Source organism: Atractosteus spatula, chromosome 27 (genome assembly GCF_055471065.1).
Source record: "Atractosteus spatula isolate fAtrSpa1 chromosome 27, fAtrSpa1.hap1, whole genome shotgun sequence".
In the NCBI taxonomy this organism is placed as follows: domain Eukaryota; kingdom Metazoa; phylum Chordata; class Actinopteri; order Semionotiformes; family Lepisosteidae; genus Atractosteus; species Atractosteus spatula.
The window spans coordinates 11,272,180-11,290,583 of NC_142732.1; the positions used below are offsets into that span (position 1 = coordinate 11,272,180).

The following is an 18,404-nucleotide window of genomic DNA, read 5'->3' on the forward strand; positions in this document are numbered from 1 at the left end:
TAAAAAGCTGTTTTTGGTGTCAACCCACTCCTACCAGGAACAAGACTGTTTTTGATAAAGTATTCGCTTTTCTTCTGTTAAATGAAGTTTTTTTTTTAAGCAAGTAGTTTTTTTAACACTCCCTGGTTAAATGTCAGTGTCCACAACAGTTTCATTTATGTGCATCAGTCTCACAATGGTTATATTTAGTATTTTATTATTGGCCTAAAACAAATGATTTTTTAATATGTTTTTGCTATTTCATGCCCCTTGATAGAAACGTGCTGGTTTCCCTGGGTGTGTTTGCGAAGCCCTGCCAGACGTTCCTGGGTTTCTGCAACCTCCCTCCAGCTGGTATCAGCTCCTCTGAAGTGACAGCCTTCTTCTCCAAGAGACCAAACTACATCTGTCCATTGTTGGATGCTGCATTTGCGAGATATACATTTCGATTTGTTTTTTTGATTGTGATTAATGTTGCGGGGGTTTCTAGGGCAAACCTTTCCTCCTAGATCATAAAGTGTCTCTCATTAAACAAGCCCCTGGACCACACAAACTGCCTCTCAGTGCCAGAGAGACACCTAAACCAGTCTCTCTGCACCTGCGACTGATGGAGCCCATCTGTCTGATTTAAACCTGTTGGCTCTTCAAGTATGCGTCAAGCACTGAAACCAAGGTACTCAGGACAACTATAAAGCCAGCCTTGAACTGCACTGAGGCGCAGCTGTGCTCCTCGCCAGGAAATGTACCTTAATATTGTTTCTTCACGTCCGATCCTCCACACGGAGCTGTTCCAGCAGGTCTGAAAGATTTCTAAAGCTTTGCAACAACAGCAGATCAGCCTTCAGTCATGCCTCAGTGGTGCCTTAAAAAACGCAGAATGACTAACAAACCACCCAACAATGATCACATTGACCAGGAATTGAACCCAGGGCTCTTGCATGGCAGGCGAGAACTCTGTTACTGAACCGCCAGTGCTCATAAACTGTCTGTAAGTGCCTATTGCCCTAAACCTTTAAATGCATTAGGACTCAGGTCCTGACAGCCTGCCCAATTGCACATTCATTGTGCTGACCAATTCCCTGCCCAGTTAAGAGTTCATCCTCTCACCCCTCCCACCCCCCTGCTCTCCTCTCTGCACTGTTTCGGCCCACTTACTTGCACGTCTCCAGTCTTTAGAAATCAATTTGCTCTTCAATATTCCTCCTCCCTCAGCGTTCACAGGCCATTGAGCAGAGTCTGTCAGACCAGCTAACAGCCTCTTTGATTTTATTCAGCGTCGTTTCTCTTATTTACAGTTTTCTATTTCGACTCAAAAGGCCTGGAACTGACTGCTGAATAGCAACCTAGCGTCCGCCCTGAATTACCTCAATCCAGTGACGAAGTCCAGTTCTGAATTACTTCTGTCAAACACTCAGCTTTCTACTGAGACAGCTGGTGGGAAGGCAGAAGGCCGGGACCGGCTAGACAGGAACTGGCACCTCCAGGTCCTCAGGGCTTTTAAAGTCCCTGTTTTGTGGATTCAAATTAAACAAGTCTAACATGAAGGTGATATGCATTCAGAATCCCCACCAGCTGGAAAACAGAAGAGGTACAAGTGTATATGCGCAGGATGGGTCTCTACATCCTTTGCAGGGCCTGAGACAGACGCTCGCACAAATGGCTGATTGACCGCAGGTGTGGAAGTGAGAATGAACTGGACGACTGGGGCTGGACTCCAATTGCGGCTCATTGTGGACGGTTTTCTTGTTCCTCACATCAAGCTGTAGATGTAGAAGCACACAGATACATGCTTCCCCCCACCTGCACAGCCCAGGTCACTGTGTTGCCCAGTCAAGACACCTTGGGCTGTAGCCCTGCACAATGTTCGGCATTGTAAACATCCTGGCACTGTTCTGAAGTGGGAGAAAGACACTAGAAATGCAGCTTAAACCCACAAAATGTAAGGACTACCTGTAGTAAAGATGAGAGAAAGATATGCTGTCATTGTGCTGTTTTCTGATGAGGAGTAAGAAACACATAGAAGTCTAGAGGAATTCTGTGCTATCTCTTTGTCCTTACGATGCTCTGCCAAGAAGAATGAGATTAAAAAACGGGAAAAAAAAACTTTTCAGTCTAATGAGGTCTTTTGCATTTCATTTGTTTATTTATACCTCATGACAGCAAGTCAAGATTATCATTCCTTTTGTACATGATAACACTAATAGCTTTCCTTGTTAATTAATTTCCTAACTGCAGTGAATTACACAGGATGTACAGAGGCGCATCAAGCTTTACCTACGGGCTCTGGCAGCCTAGTTGCGGGCCGGCGAGGCTCAGCACCAGAATCATCCTCTTCTGGGCCCAGCCGGATGACGCCCCTGACCGCGACACGCCTTTCAATATGTCGGCAACAGCACCGCCACACAAAGAAAATCACAGCGGCTGTTTCTAGCGCTGTGATAACTCGAGCATGTTGTTGTCCACGTGCTGCCCTGGGTGTCACTGTTACGCCACGTCCCCAGAGGACTCGTCATTCCACCTCGCATTCCAGCACGGTTCCCCATGAGCCCATTTCCCCCAGCCTATTTAAAGCTGCTTCACACTCTCCACTGGGCTCAGAATCAGGGTTTTTTCCTGGCTAGAGCTTCTTCGATTTTCGCTATAACTTACTACTTGGTTTTTGGCTTCCTGACCCCGGTTTGTTCTCCGACTACGTCTCCTGGTTTTGTTTTGGTACTTTAGTTATCGTTTTGGTTTAGACTCTCGGCTTCCGGCTCCGCTTCTGGTTTTCATACTTTTCCACCGGCTTGCCTCCCTTCGGCATTTGGACCTCGGATTGTGATATCGACTACGCCTCTGGAGATCGCCCTAGTTTTCTGCATAGGGTCCTCACCACTATTTCTCAACGGTCATTGACTGTGCTCTCTGTGTTGGGGTTCTGTACTGCGAGCAGCGCAGCACCCACAGAGTGGGTTTCTGAACCCCGCTCTCTGGTAGGAGCCCCAACTGTCTCCCCTTTTGTTTTTTTAAGGCTCAAGAGGGCTGCGGGTTGCTTCCGATCTGCCTTAAAATCCACGTCTTAGCATGACTGTAGTGAGCAGGTACATTTCCCACAGATCAGTCACGAGTGCGGATTTCAGCCGGCCTCCTCTGCCGCCCTCACCTCTTCACGAGCTCAACACTGTGAAGGGGACTGGTGCGAAGAAGAGTGGGGAGAGAGGGGAGCCACAACCAGAACTCGGAGAGCTAGTTTGGGCAGGGTGACGTCATCGCCCTCCCCGCGCGTAGCGGGGACCTCAGCCGCCTGGGCTGGGGGAGGTCTCCTTTGGCTCACTCGGCTGGTTCCCTGTTGTGTTGCGCTGGAGACCCGGGTTCGCGCCCCAGGTGTCGCGGGACGAACACCTGGGGCGTTCAGCGGCGAAGGGCATGAGCCCGCACGGAACTGCGACGCTCACACTTGGACATTTTCTTCCTGGAAATTACTGTTCTGGACTTAGGAACAATGTCAGAGGAGATGGACCATCAGGTTGCCTGAACATGTTGATGAGAATTAAGCTGTGGGGCATCATCAGAGCCCTTTGTTTGCAGGTCTTGAGCTCATTTACTCAGCTTGGTGTAATATTGGGACAGAGGTCAGAGATGGCAGTGCAAGCCGTGTGACAGCTGCTCCCAGTGGGAACCTTGAAGGAGAATAAAAACTGAACTTTGCCCTGGTTATTGAGAAGAAACTCAGGAGACTGTGCTTTGTCACTGCTCCTCTCTGTAGCTTGATAATCAGTGAATCGGTTTATATGCCTCTGAAACAACACCGCTCCAACGCATCTCATTTCAAGCTGCAGCCATTTTGCACTAAACTGTCTGGCATTTTTCACTGGGCCTCCCGCTCTCTTGAAGGTACTGACCCACAAATTCACGGGATTGCAGGAAGACTGGACATGCCCTGCATTGTCCATACACCTTAGCAATGTTCTCTGTTTAAAACTAAAAAACAAAAACGATTAAGTTCATTCAACTGGCAGTGCAGGACAAAATAGGACACATAGGGTATGGATTTCAAAATGTTTAAGATAATTTGCACATTATTTAGGGTATTTCACTTAAAATATTGTAATTGTGCCTTTTTATCCCAGAGTCACCAGACTGTAACAGTCTCCCTCAAGTGGGTGAAATATCCCCAGTGGACTCACTCGCCCTCCTTCACAGGCCTGGTGTTCGCTGAGCTACTGCCCAGAGTAGAGCCGCAATCCACACCCAGGCGATGCGAAGCCTATTCAGACCTGGAGCACCCTTACTGTGACCCTGCAGTGTTATTGTTGCCGTTGGGCTGACCTGACCTGGCCAGTTTGTGGGAGTCAGAGGCCCAGAGAGACTGGACCGTCCCGCCTCCTGACAAGGACAGGCGCGTGGTCCGAGGTCAGCCGCTGCACTGCTCTCCCAGTAGCACTCACTCGTCCGCTCCCCGCCCCCCACAGAGACAGGCATCCTGCCCCTTCACCCCGGGGAGAGGCAGGCCCAGACTCCTGTCAGATTCCGCCCACGGAGCCATGCGAAGAAGCCCACATGGCTCACCGAGGTGGAAGGAGGACCCCTGCTACTGTAGCGGCTGTCTTGGACTGGCCACACAGTGACACAGCTCTTCACGTCCTCGGTCATGTTACAGTCCATCCCTTCACAGGGCACTGGGAACCAGAGCTTCTCTGCTCCAAAGCAAGAAGAAAAGTCACAGCAGGATAAAATACTGTCAGAGCAGCACAGCTCTGGAAAAATGTCATAAAGTTTTATAGAAAAAACTTCTATCTTTTAAACATTCAATATCGATCATAAATTCATATCTTAATGCTTAATCTGATTGTCCTTTTGCTTTGAAGCATCCCTCTTCGTGTCACTGGGGCAGGCATGTTGCGTGCTGACATAACAAGACAGAGTCAAGGAACAACAACGACATCTAGAGGTCACTCTCGCTCCGGGGGCTCTCCTCATGGCGCCGCAGGGGGAGGAGCCACTCGCAGAGGCGGGGCACAGCCACCACGTCATGGGAACCGGGGGCAGGTGGCGGCCATTCTCAGGTCTGATTGGCTGCGAGCGTCACCACCTGATCCCCTGTCTCACCCCCCATTGGCTTCTCGGATTTGGACACGAGCTGGGATTGGCTGGGGGTGGAGGTGGGTGAAGGCGAGTGCCTTGAATCCTCTGCCTCAGATCCCAGGTCGTCCAGGCACTCGGAAAGGTTGCCATCGTGGCTCTCCATGTCGCTCATCTGGCTCTCCCCAAACTCCAGGATGGTAGGGAGGTTCCCTTGCTTGGGGCAGCGCTTGCGCAGGCTGACGAGGAAGGGCTGGGGCAGGGAGAATATGTCCACATTGTTGCCCAGGTCGATCCAGGTGACGCTGGGGAACTTCTCCAGGTCTTTGAGTGTGTCCGTGAGGTCGCGCAGCACGGCCTTGGTCAGTCGGTTGCCATTGAGGGACAGCGTGTTGAGCAGTGGCAGCATGCCTAAAGTGGGCAGCAGCTGGAGGAAGGCCTCATCTGTCAGCTCGGTGAAGCACAGCTCCACGCTGGTGACCCGGTCCGAGTTCTGCTGTAGGAATGACGCCAGGCGCTCCATGTCCTTCACGGTCAGAGGGATGCCGGACAGGTCCACTGTGTTGTTGATGGGGCTGCTGGACAATATGGCCTTCAGGCTGTACAGAGAGAAAAGCACAGACAAGCTGGTGAGCTCTGTGTGTCCACCTACAGACACACTCCTGCCCTGCGCACTGCTGTTGGCTCTGCTCTGCGTGCCAGAGACTCTGACACCACAACAGCAGCAGCTCAGGTCAGCATTCCTCCACTGGTGAACCTCATTCCCTATGTAAGGGGCTCCATACAATTACTGATGCAAGATTTAAAATCCAGAAAGATTTTGTAAAACTTTGGGTGTAAACCCTACTGGATATTAAGATTGTGCACTCAGAACAGGGAATACTTCTTTTCACAGGAAGTAAAGGGAATGTGTGAGTGTAGAACTAGCTAACCTGCTACAGTACCCTACATTTTCCTGGTATTCTCTGAGAAATGGCTGGAAAATATTCTTGGATCAATGAGCATTTCTAACCTACTGTATGTTTACCTAATTCGGTAATGTCAAGCACGGAGAATGTCCAGCAATCGTTTGAGGTTCCTGTTTCAGTTACTCATTCATAGTAATTAAAGAGCTCTGAACTAGGTGTACAAAGGTGAGGCTTTGCTCACATTATACTGTCACATCCGCTGCTAATAGGAATCCTCCGCACAAACAGTCTCGCCCCAATCAAGCACCAGCTGGAGGCAAGCCCCTCAAACATCACTGATCTAACCCTTCTTCCAATCAGAGCGCCTCACTTGCTAACACAGCCTCCACTTCCAAACCTCCTGAAGCCCTCTCCAGTTCACTGAACATCGCTCGGGATTGTTAGCTTCTTCGGAACCTCTTCCCTCGCTTGGATAAACCTTTGGATCTTGCTTTTGGATATTCGAACCTGGAACTCACCTTCGACCTTGACCTCGTCTAGCGCTTTGGATTTGTCTGCCTTTCTCCTTTGGGATAACCCTTGGTATCAAACCCGGAATTCACCCTCAACTACGTCTCTGCCTAACGTTTTGGAATCATCAGAAATCTCTCCTGACTCGGCTCCCTAACTCCACACAGGGTTCTTCATTCAGACAGCATCGCAGTTTGTTACATACTGTATACGTGTCGGCCCCTCTGCCTCAGGTTATATTAAAAAGCTGTGGAACTGAGGGGCCCTTAAGGAGGCTCAGTGGCAGAGAATGGACTCTTAATGATGTGCTTGTCTGACCGGTCAGCAGTCCCTCTCCCTCTACAGCTCCCTTCACTCCTCTTACAGTGTAAAATGAACTGCTTGATTACTTAGTGACATCCCTTTGCCTCACAGCTGAAATTAACTTGGCTCAGGGTAATTTACACATAAAAATAGTCACAAATCTCAGGCAGTGTCAGTCCACATAAGGGAAAATGGAAAAAGATGGCATGTTCTGACCAGGACCCTACTCCTGGGATCAACAAACCAGATGGACCAATGGACCTTCTCTCGTTTGTAACTGTTCGGATGTTTGCGCAGCAGTGAAGAGTTATTTCAGATGTCATGCTCAAATGACAATTCCAGGGCAGGCATCTTCTGGGCCTTGTATGTGTATGTGTGAATTTAAAATTCATGAGAGCAATGTGCAAAGGCCTCTAGATAATAAAACCTGAAACAGAAGAAACTGTCTTGCAATGGGAGCCTTGTGTTTGTCCCTATCAAGTGCAACGCCCTTACCCCCAGCACGCTGTTAGTAGTGTCCTGTTGGGAGAGCTGTCTCCCTCAGAGGACTGTCCCGCTCAGAGAGCTGTCCTGTTGGGAGAGCTGTCCTGCTCAGAGGACTATCCCACTCAGAGGACTATCCTGTTGGGAGAGCTGTCCCCCTCAGAGGACTGTCCCCATCAGAGGACTATCCTGTTGGGAGAGCTGTCCCGCTCAGAGGACTGTCCTGTTGGGAGAGCTGTCCCGCTCAGAGGACTGTCCTGTTGGGAGAGCTGTCCCACTCAAAGGACTGTCCCGCTCAGAGGACTATCCTGTTGGGAGAGCTGTCTCCCTCAGAGGACTGTCCCGCTCAGAGCCCTGTGGAGAGCCCTGTGTGTGGAGCATGCAGGCTCATTCACAGTCACACCTGGAGTGCTGTAGCTGTCACAGGCAGATGTGGAGATGTTGTCCCTTTTTAAGAATGCACGCACACAGACAACAGGGGACATCTTGGCTTATATTTCCCCATAAACTGTCACTAACAATGCTTGATAAGAACCTTCATTTCCATTTGATTACTATGCACAATTCACAAGACCTGCTATGCCATGCTGTCGCTCATTGCTGTGCCCCTGTGAGACAGAGTCCAGGACGAGCTCCACCAGCGCAGGAGACACACAGCTCCCAACTCTGACTGCGAACGCACTGGGTTGTGACATTATTTGATGGAACAAATTCTCCAGGCGTGAGGCAGCACAAAGAATCTGCATCCATAGAAACACTGGTTTGTCATCCGCATGAGCTGGAGGACCAGAACGATAAGTATCAGTGTCTGTTCCCCCTTCGGACAGGAGAGAAACAGTGATGTTGCGGGAGCTCCTGATCATCGCAAGGTTTAGGGGCTCAATCTACAGCTTTTATTCTATTACACAAAAAGAATCATGACGAGGACAATAGCTCACTCCAGCCAGGGCAGAAAGGGTAATCAAAATGTTTTTCTCTCATGGCCAATCTCCTGATTAGCGCTGAGGGATGTCAAAACTGGTACTGACCTATTGACTTTCTTCAGCTCACTGACTTCAATTGCATGGGGAGGAAGGAAGGAGAGAGCTAAGCAGATTAGTTTTCAGATGACTAATTGCCAGCAGCTCACAAGCGCAGTGCCCAGGTTCCAGATACTGTAAGTCTGTCCTCCTGGAGGTGACAGATGCTGCCATTAGCACCTGTTACTCTGCAGTGCCTAACAAGGCACACCTGTGGCAGTTGTTATCATTCTGGCTCGGACAGATGAGTATTTCTAAGAGTTCACCTCACCCTTCCCATAACACCCCCCACCAGTATACAGGAGCTTTATTTCTAGGGCTCTGAGAGCAGATCACCAGCATGGACCCCTGTTATTTGCTCCAGACTCCAGCACCGAGGGGCAGCAGGTATTCTCAGCAGTCATTCAATCTGAACCCTTAGTTACTTCATTTCAGGAGAAGGAGTTAAGAGCCAATTGTGTTTACACAGTTACAGCAGTTTAATCCATGTCCGTTTATTTCGAATACAGCAACAAGTACCAAACAGCCAGTACCTGGTGCTCCCTTATGTAGTAGAGACTGCAGGCAGCAGGTGAGAGATGCGATACATACACAGATCTGACAAATGAAAGCCTGTATCATTCAATACACTGGATTGTCCTTTTAAGAAGGTCTCATTAATAGTATCCATACACAGAACAGACCATAACTCAGCCCAATTACCCTTCTTTAGGTACATTTCTAAGAGTAATGGAAGGAATACTCAATATCCATCTTAGAAATAAATGACTTACAAGATGTCAAACTGCCACAGAGTAAAGCACATTGATCTTTATCAAGTCTTGGAAAAAGCCCAGTTTAGCTCTGGACATTGATGAAGGTCTGATATGAAGGAGGGGTTTGAGACGGAACTGCACCGTTTCAGAACGTGGGTGAGTCCTGCCTCCGATGCTCATATTTCTGAGCCTTCTCTTTGGATTTTGGCCTTGCACAACTACAGAGTGATGGGCACTCCTGTAATGGGATAACATGCAGACACAGGATCAAAGAGCTCTGGAGGATACAGAGTCTCATCCGGAACAGGAACAGCAATCGCAGAGGAAATGCGGGAAGCCCACAAGCTGCCGATGCCGATGCTATCAATAGCATGTCCACCCATTTTCTAAGTGCTTCATCCAGTTCAGGGTCGCGGGGAGAAACTGAGCCCATCCCAGCAATAGCAGTACAATAGCAAATAGCAAGTTTCAATGATGAATCACAACAACAGCACAAAATTAAGAATGGAGTGTAGAGAAAATGCCTGACAATGAGAAACTAGTGTCCTTTTCCTTCTTGCCAACCGATCCTGGGGAAGCCTGTGCTAAGAGCCGATCTGCTGCTCTGACTGGGACTCGCAAAAAACAGCTCTCCCCTGTGGGACCTCGAGAATAAACCCCGGGTCTCCCTGACAGAGCTCCTCCCCCTGAACGCCGAGGCCCTGCTGTCCGCTTCTCACCAGAACGTGCTGGGAAAGCAGCCCAGCTGCCTCACTGCCCCCTGGGATTCAGAGCTGCCAAAATATTTTCCTCCGTGTTTCCTCCTGCCTCATTCCAGCTTTCTTTCCCAACTTTGGCCGGAATCGAGATCCCACGGGAGACGCTCCCCCTGACCCATGGCTCTTCCTCTGAGCCAATCGCAGCCAGGCTGCCTGCACCATCAACACCCCCTTTGGCTACAGAAGCCAAATTTGCAAGCAGTTAACTTGACGGCCTTAATCACTGCCAGCAACAAAACAGCGCCTGTGCACATCACGTGGTCTTCTGCTTTGGCGATTCCCAGCCGACTTGTGCAGCTTTCAACAGGCTCTCTCTCCCTTTTCACAAACACACCGCTGCCAGTCTGGTTCCTAAGTTCCTAACCTTGGACATTCCTCTGTGAGACTCGACACAGCCCACTGCTTCATCTACGGCCTATTTTGGGCTCTGTTCTCCCCTGCTTTGTTTTCCAGAATCTCACCTCTGTTCTCTTCCCTTTTCTTTCCTTTTTGCTCTCTTTCTCTGGAGACCAATTACAGTGCAGGCAGCAGGTGCCCATCTGAATGAAAAACACAAACTGTTTGGTACAAGTGAGACGGAGCTTCGAGAAACAAGAAGGCCACTATCACACAGCTTAAGAAAAGAAAAAAAAAAGAAAGAAAAAAACTTTGCTAATGCGACCTTCTTCCATTTCTGCAATAACCCTGCTGTACAATTGCTAAACCAAGGCATAGAGTCACTGCAGATTTGCTGGCTGTGTGAGTTGCACTGCTGTCAGTGGGAGCCTGGACTGAGCCCCAATCAATGCTAACTCTCCGCCAGGAGACTCACAGAGGGGAAAGCAGATGGCTCTAACAGTGCATTTTGCACAGAAGGCAATGTCCTGCCTGTAGTGATGAAGGGAGAAGCATCAGGCTGAGCTGATTGGCAATTTGCAGTTCCATACCTGAGGGGGTGGATATTAAAACAGGTTGAGCAAATCCAGATTTGAAAAAAGAGCAAGTAATAAATGATTCATGACTTAACAAACTTTTCCAAATATTTTTTGTTAAGGTTCCCACCTAATCTGAATTGCCAGTTGTGTGTTTTCATGCCTCAGCTCACAGCTATGAACCCTGCAACTGCACATGGGGAGAATAAGGAAGACCCCACCCACCCCTGAGCCAATCATCTTTCAACACATCACGGGCAGCGTCACTCATCAAAAGGGAGGTTCCTTGCTGATTGGAGCAGAGGCGTGAACAGCACCACGAGCCTCCAGTGCCAGGGAAGCTGACAATTAATCCCACCCTCATCAAGGCTCAAACCCGCGATGCCTGAGTCATAGATGCTGGTGGAGTTTCTGGCGGAAGCTCCAGGCCAAGGCCAACTAAGAATTACAGCGGTCAGACAGAGGCGTGACGCAATCCTGGAGCTGCTTTCTCCTCAACCAATTCTGCTGCAGGCCGAGCAGGACAACAGGACTGACAGGCTGGTGAGGGCGGATTCAAAGTTGGTGGGAAGACACAGCTGAACCCCTGTCTTGACAGAGACGGAAGAAAAAGAAGAGCTAATAAGAAGTAAGAGCTGAGCTTCTTTTAATCCTGGAGTGGGAGAGAGGGCTAGAAGGGATTAGAGTGAGGGATCAGAAGCTAAGCCACAGCAGAGAGAGTGGTGAGAGGCACCTTCCGCTCATTATGGCATGCAAAACAAACGAGCTTCCTGGATACTAACGAGGCTGGGCTAAGAAAGCCAATAAAGCTCTTGGCTTTTTTTGTGTAGAGCATGTATTTTAATGGTCTCTGGCCATCATCCCTGGGTCCCTATTAAGGCTCTGCAAAATCCGAGCTCTGTCAGCAGGTAGTGGCAGCGGAGATCCCAGTCAGGCTCTGCTTTATAATGGGCTTATATAATACAAACAGGTATCAGGTCATTAACCAAGGAGCAAAGGGCCCAGGAGACGTGAGCATTATCCTTTCGTTATCAAAGCCACACAATGATTCAATTTATACAGAACAGTTTGCAACACGCCGTGAGCACAAAGTCCAGGCAGGGTGTCCACCTTTATCTCCACTTTCAGCACCATGATGCACCTGCCCATTCCCTTGCACTGCCCGGCCTCCCCCTTCGCCTGTGACCGTCGCAGCGCGCTCCAACCTGCCGGTTCGTCCCGCGACACCTGGGGCGCGAACCCGGGTCTCCGGCGTAACACAACAGGGAACCAGCCGAGTGAGCTAAAGGAGACCTCCCCCAGCCCAGGCGGCTGAGGTCCCTGCTACACGCAGGGAGGGCGATGACATCACCGTGCCCAAACTAGCTCCGCTACACCTACATCATGGAGACATGGTAACACTTCAGCCCACAAAGTTGGGGGGCCTGAACAGACGCGAGAGATTGCTTCCTGCTCCCCACAAGGGCCCGTTATTATTGCCCACCGAGCAGTGCCCAGGCCAGCGCCCTCCCAGCGCAGTTGTGACAGGAACGCCATTACATCACAGCCACTCCTCGCTCTGGCGCCTGAATTGTGCTGCACTTCACTGCAGCCACTCCAGCAGGAAAGACACCGGGAGCCCCGAGATTCCCCAACACATTCGATTCCCCTCCGCTCTGTCTGCGATACAACAGATTGTAAGAAGCAGAAATGTAATTACAGAGCCAGCAAGACTATTTGCAATTAAGAAAGAGAGAAAGGGAGAGGGGGAGAGAGAGCACAAAATAAGCCAGCGACCGAGTCCACACTATTAACAAACCATGCTGCTATCAGGCTTCCGCCTGCGGATGCACAGAGGTAATGGGGGTTTCTATAGAAACTTGCAGGCTCAGTTAATCCAAGGTTCACTGCATGCTGGTGATCTAATTGCTGTGTGCACATGGAGCCTCCTCACTGCTCTGTGCTCCAAATGGTGGGCAGCGGGCTGTGTCACTCTTGCACAGTTCTTGCTCTGTCCGCCCTGCTTTTGAGGAGCCCAGATGAAAGAAAATAAAAATATCAGATGGTTTCTGGGCCAGGGCTGCCTGCTCTTTGCCCAGACTGCTGCAGGGATGGAAAAGGGGGCTTGCAGAAGGCAGCATTTTGTGGTGGCATGAGTCTGACCCCCCCCCCCCCAACTCTCCCACTGTGCCACCTGTGTGTTTAATAATAATATTATCCTTACACTTACATAGCACTTTTCTGGACACTCCACTCAAAGCGCTTTACAGGTAATGGGGATCCCCTCCACCACCAGTGTGCAGCCCCACCTGGATGATGCATCAGTACTCACCCCACAGTCCAGCTCTCAATGGGGAGGAGAACAAAGCGATGAAGATAGTTCAGAGAGGGGGATTATTATGAGGCCATGACTGGTAAAGGCCAGGGGGAAATTGGGCCGGGACACCTGGGTAACAACCCTGCAACTGTGTTTCTGTGTGTGCGGCATATCCAAGCTTGCCTCCTGCTGGGAACTGAATCCTCCCTTAATGCAGAAACAAAGTCACTCAGGAGTCAACATACCTGTAAAATTCAGGTGATAATACCTGTGCAGATCTGACTGGATGCATGTCTTGCCTCCACTACAGTGACAGTCTAGGATGCGCTGAAGGGACGAACATGGACAATCAGTTGGCCTGCTGTTACAAGTGAGGCACGTGTGTGGAGGTATGCAAAGGACATTGTGACAACAGTGCTGCAGAGATGTCACGTTGAATTAGACCCCAGCTTCCAAGACGGGGCGGAAAGTGTCAAACCAACTGTGCCCTGGGGTTGCCATAATCTACTGAAAGATACGCATCTCTGCGGCACAAGGCTGCTGAAACCACTCACATTTTCAGACTGCTGGCCTGCATCCAATTTATCAAGTAGAGAGGTAAGGGAAATTCAGATTAACTCCAGTCAGAAATAATTTGAGAATTCCAGCTTGGTCCTAAAGCTGAATCTCGTCATGTAAATCCCACAAGGCACTCTGATTTACATGATTTATTCTGAGGGATAAGCAACTCCCTTTGGCGTTATCCAAAGACCCAGTCAACTATATGCTGACCCTACAAAAGCTTCTGCAAAAAGATTTTGACATTTTCTCAATTATTTCCTTGTTCTCTATGCATTTCAGACTAAACACAAGTAGGTCTTGGCTAACAGATCTAATTATTGTCCCATGCCTCTTACAAGCTGTACATGCACAATTGACATCTAGTAAATAAATGTTGACATGCTTGTCTAGGCCACTTAAGGGCAGGGTGTGTGACATTCTGCACTGAGTGTTACTGCTGTCATGAGAATGCCTGATCTTCATAGCCCAAGGACTGCAAGGTCCTTTACACTAAAAGACTACTTGCCATAGAGAGATGACTGGGACTGCTATCCACAGACCTGTCTCACCTGCAGTGAATGAATGACCTCCTCTCATTTATAGTACTTTGAAACTGTTTGCCATGAGAGTTATAAGATAAGATAAGATCACTTTATTGGCCATATACAATTTCTTGCATTAGGAATTTGTCTTTTTACATACCCCAGCTTTCTCTCACATGGACAGGGAGAGAGAAGCTTGGGGTCAGAGTGCAGGGTCAGCCATTTATACAGTGCCCCTGGAGGAGCTGGGGTTAAGGGCCTTGCTCAGGGGCCCAATGGAGTAGGATTCCTCTGCTGGCCGTGGGATATGAACCGGCAACCTTCCAGCCACAGGCGCAGATCCTTAGCCACAGTGCCACCACTCCGCCCATTATACTATATCTCCAGTACAGAGTGCTAGCCTTATTAAACAAAGATTGGCCCTGCAGTGTCTTAGAATAAAGAGATACCCATAAAGAATTAGATGGTTTGTTAGAGATATTTACATGTAATTAGTGGTAAAACTGTCTGATTATATTTATTATTGCCCTAAAATGACTCTCAAAACTCTCTGAAAGTGGAGAATCAACACACTGTAGAAAATATAGCTCATTTTTCATGGAGTGTGAAAATCTCTGCTTTCCTCCAGAAAGAAATCTGCTGTTTACCGCTGAGAAATGACACCTTCAGATGACTGGAAGTAAAATATTACAGCTACGACGCTCCTTCGCCTTGTGTCTGAGACAGTCTTACATCATCTGAGCGACCTGTTGAGAGCCTGTCTACAGGAGGTTTACAACATGCCAGCGCTCAGCTGTGACTCATGGCTGGAGCAGACTCTGCTGCTCCTAGACTGCAGCAGAAAACACCAGCTTCCTGCTCTCAGGGCTTACAGAAAGCTACTATTATGATGACATCCTGAGAGGCACCAAAGGCTGTACTGAAAACGCATGAAAGAAACACAGATCTATGCTACTGATCTACAGATACAGAGGACGTTTATGGTGTAAAACAGAGACAGTATACATATAGAGTACAGAGCAGGGGAAGGATACACATACAGAAGAGAAGCTGTTTGTAGAGAGATGCAGATAAGAATGCAATATATCAGAAAGGTTTTAGCTGTTTTAATGTGTTGTATTGATTAAAACAAGAGGCAGTTAACCACGGTCACTGTTTACATAACCAGCCACTTCAAGAGAAACACCCATAGTTCACTTTCCACATCAAAACCACTGAGAGAGCCTGAAGAGCTCTTATAGGTCCATTAATTATTCACTTCTCCAGCTCAGGGTAGCAGAGAAGAGGCACCAGCGATGCTGAAAAGAAGTTAAAAGAGCTCTGATCTATTGTCAATCTCACTTCTTTATTCTTTATACTTTCACTCTGTGAAGGTCTTCTGCCTCTTGCCTTGTATGCTGTAGATGTACACAGTGTTTCATCGCTGTGACAATCCAAAACATTACACTTATTATTATATTACTTGCTCCGGGCTATCTCGCTCAAGAAAGAGATACACTGATAACTACAAACTAATGGATAAACTAACAAAAAAACTTGCAGAATTATAAATTGTAAGCAGACCTGTCAACAGCCCAGCCCGGCCAGTATTTCTTTTTTTGTTAAATCCCTTATTTATTCCCAAATGCACCTCTCTGAGCGAGACACACTGTAATGCTGTTGTGCTGGTACAGCCTCCCGGGCTTATGCTGGAGCCCAGGGCAGTGCTACAGGGCTGACAGTGGCGGCCTGACTAGCTGACTTTAACAGACGAGAAACATTCGGTATCCTGAAGATTAACACGCTCCTGGGGAAAGCCAAAAAAATCTGCTTTCTCTGTGATAAGGCCGGCTGCTGCTGAAGGCAGGGAGAAATGTACCATGAAAAGCAACACAGCCGCCACGCTCTGCATCCTGCCTGTCTCTCGTGCCCTGCTGTGTTCTGGTGACGCATGCTAAGTTTAAGCAAAGGTGCACGAAGGCTGGATTGCCTGAGCAGCGCACAGCAGGCCCAGGGTCCAGGAACACACTGTTTCAACACCCAGGTGACTGGGCACGGCGTCTATCCCCGGGCTGACCTTTGACCTCTTGGGACCTGTAATCGCCTGGCTCTGTTATGTTTTTAAGTTTCTGTTCCTGTTCCCGTTCTCCCCACTGGTTCCGACCTGGTTCCTGTTTTTAACCTGTCTGTTCTCGGAAGGATCGCCCAGCTTTGGACTTTGCCCGTTTTTGGATTCCCCGTTTGGATTTTCTCCTGGATTGTTTGCCTCGGCCACACCTCCCCCGAACACCAGTGCACCAAGGACACGCCCCCTGTTTTCATCCCCGTATCCTGCATGACTTTTTTCCCTTTGTTTTCTCAACTTTTCCCCGGATTGTGTCGTCTCCATAGGGTCCGGATAGAACTGTTCCGTTACACCCACAGCTCATATAATGCTTAACCACAGCTCTCCAAGGTCTGGCTCTGTGACTCTGCACTGCCATCCTTAAAATAAGGTAGACGCCAACAATTCTTCCATGTGGCTTCACCACGCTCTGCTGTTTCCATGCTGTAGCACAGCAAAGCTTTGACAAGTGGCCACTCGGAGCTACTACTGCATCGAAAGAGAGGGATTATTCCCTCTACGCCGAAGACATAGATCTACTTAGAAGACACGCTTATCCGTACAATTTATTCCAATTCCTTACAATCTAGAAAGGTTTATCTTAAGCGGAAATGCAGGGAACAACTGAGCGAGCAGATAAAATGAATAAAATGAGGGATGAGGTGCAAACTGGAAAAGCAATGCTGGTGCCACACAAACACAGCGAAACCACAGGAATGAAATCCAAGCACAGACAGCGTGAACACAGAGCAGTGGAGTAAACACCCTGTTAGAATGCATGTCATGTTTACAATGACTAAGTGCACTGTGCAATTACACAGCATGTATGTAGTGCAGAACTGAGAAATCTGAGCAGGTGAGTTCTGAAGGTTGATCAGGCATGCAAGTGTGGAGATTTAATGGGCTGTGGAAGTGGGAGACTGGAGAGGAGACATAGGAAGTCTGCAGGAAAAGGAGGAGCAGAAATGAGGTGAGTGACTGAAGACAAACAGGAGCAGAGCGGTTGACACAACACTAGGTGAGAACTAGGCTTTCAATGTTGGCAGTTGTTAGGGACCGAACCAGGAGGATGTGCTGTACAGGCGTTCAGGCTCTGTCAGCGGAGTGACAAACATGCTGTTAGCTATTACTGAGCTGTCAGTGAGCTCATTCCACTGTGCATTTCCCTGAGGCAAGAAATAAGAGCTGAAAGGACACCGTCACAGGTAGAATAACGGAGTATTAATGTGCTTAAATAAAGAATCCGAGACAGAGCAGTTCATTAGATATGGTTCTCCTTCCCTAAGATTGAATAAACTGCTACAGTTTACAGGACAGCTATCCTCTGCCTAGCACAACTGGTGGCACAGAAGATACGGAGTGCAGTATTATTATAATTAATTTGCCAAATGCCATGATGTAAAGCAACTCATAATGGTGCCTATTTATACAGTAAGGCACTATATTGAAGGGCTTTGCTCAATCGTACAACAACAGTGTCACACCTCGGTATAAGCTCATAACATTCCTGTACTGAGTCCCGCTGCTGATTTCCCCAAGGCTCTTCTGTGCTCATGGCATGAATACCAGCCTGCTGCCCTAGCATCTGCGTCAGGCCATGCTCAAGGTCAAGCCACAGCACTGGGGTCAATGAGGTCGTCGGATCAATCCTCTGCTAACAACCATGAGCAGTTAAATGGTTTGAATGGCCTCCTCTCTACTGTAACCTGTGTGATGGGACAGCAGATTCACACAAGACAGCAGCTCCTGTCCGAACTAAATTCCCCAGATAGCTGTGGGGAATGACCTGTAGCCCTTAGTCGCTTGACCATCTGGTGTAAAGCTATGGGTCAGTGATATTCTGATATTCTATAGTGCTATAGTGCCATAGCTAGACCCATAGCATAGCTGAAACCAGGACACTGAAGCTTGGAGCAGCCAGTTATTATTTCTATCACATTTGGGTCCATTTTACAGAGACCTGTCTATGGACTAAGACCTTGTTATGGCCCTCTCTTGATAATGTAATGGTTTTTGTTATAGATTGAGCTCAAGAGGCCAGAGCAACTGGTAGCCAATGCCTGTCCATAAAGCAGATTATAAAACTGTTCCTCCGGCCTCTGGCTATCACTGCCTGAGGCTCGGTTCAGCACCTGCACACAGGACACCACCTGCCATCACCCCTGAGGAGCTCCAGACACACCTGCCAACACTGTAGCACACCTGCGTACATCCAGACACATCTGCCATCACTCCAGCACACCTGAGGAGCTCCAG

At 48.7% G+C, this 18,404-nt stretch overlaps 1 protein-coding gene across 1 annotated transcript in view; it reads right to left on the reverse strand.

Moving 5' to 3' along the window:
* Window positions 1–2,102: 2,102 nt before the first annotated feature.
* lrrc75a (leucine rich repeat containing 75A) overlaps window positions 2,103–18,404 on the reverse strand; it is a 60,336-nt gene continuing 44,034 nt past the window's right edge. The window contains exon 4 of the mRNA XM_088907187.1: window positions 2,103–5,639. Within this exon, the coding sequence (XP_088763313.1) occupies window positions 5,021–5,639 (619 nt within the window). The 3' untranslated portion in view covers window positions 2,103–5,020. The remainder of the gene's footprint in view (window positions 5,640–18,404) is intronic.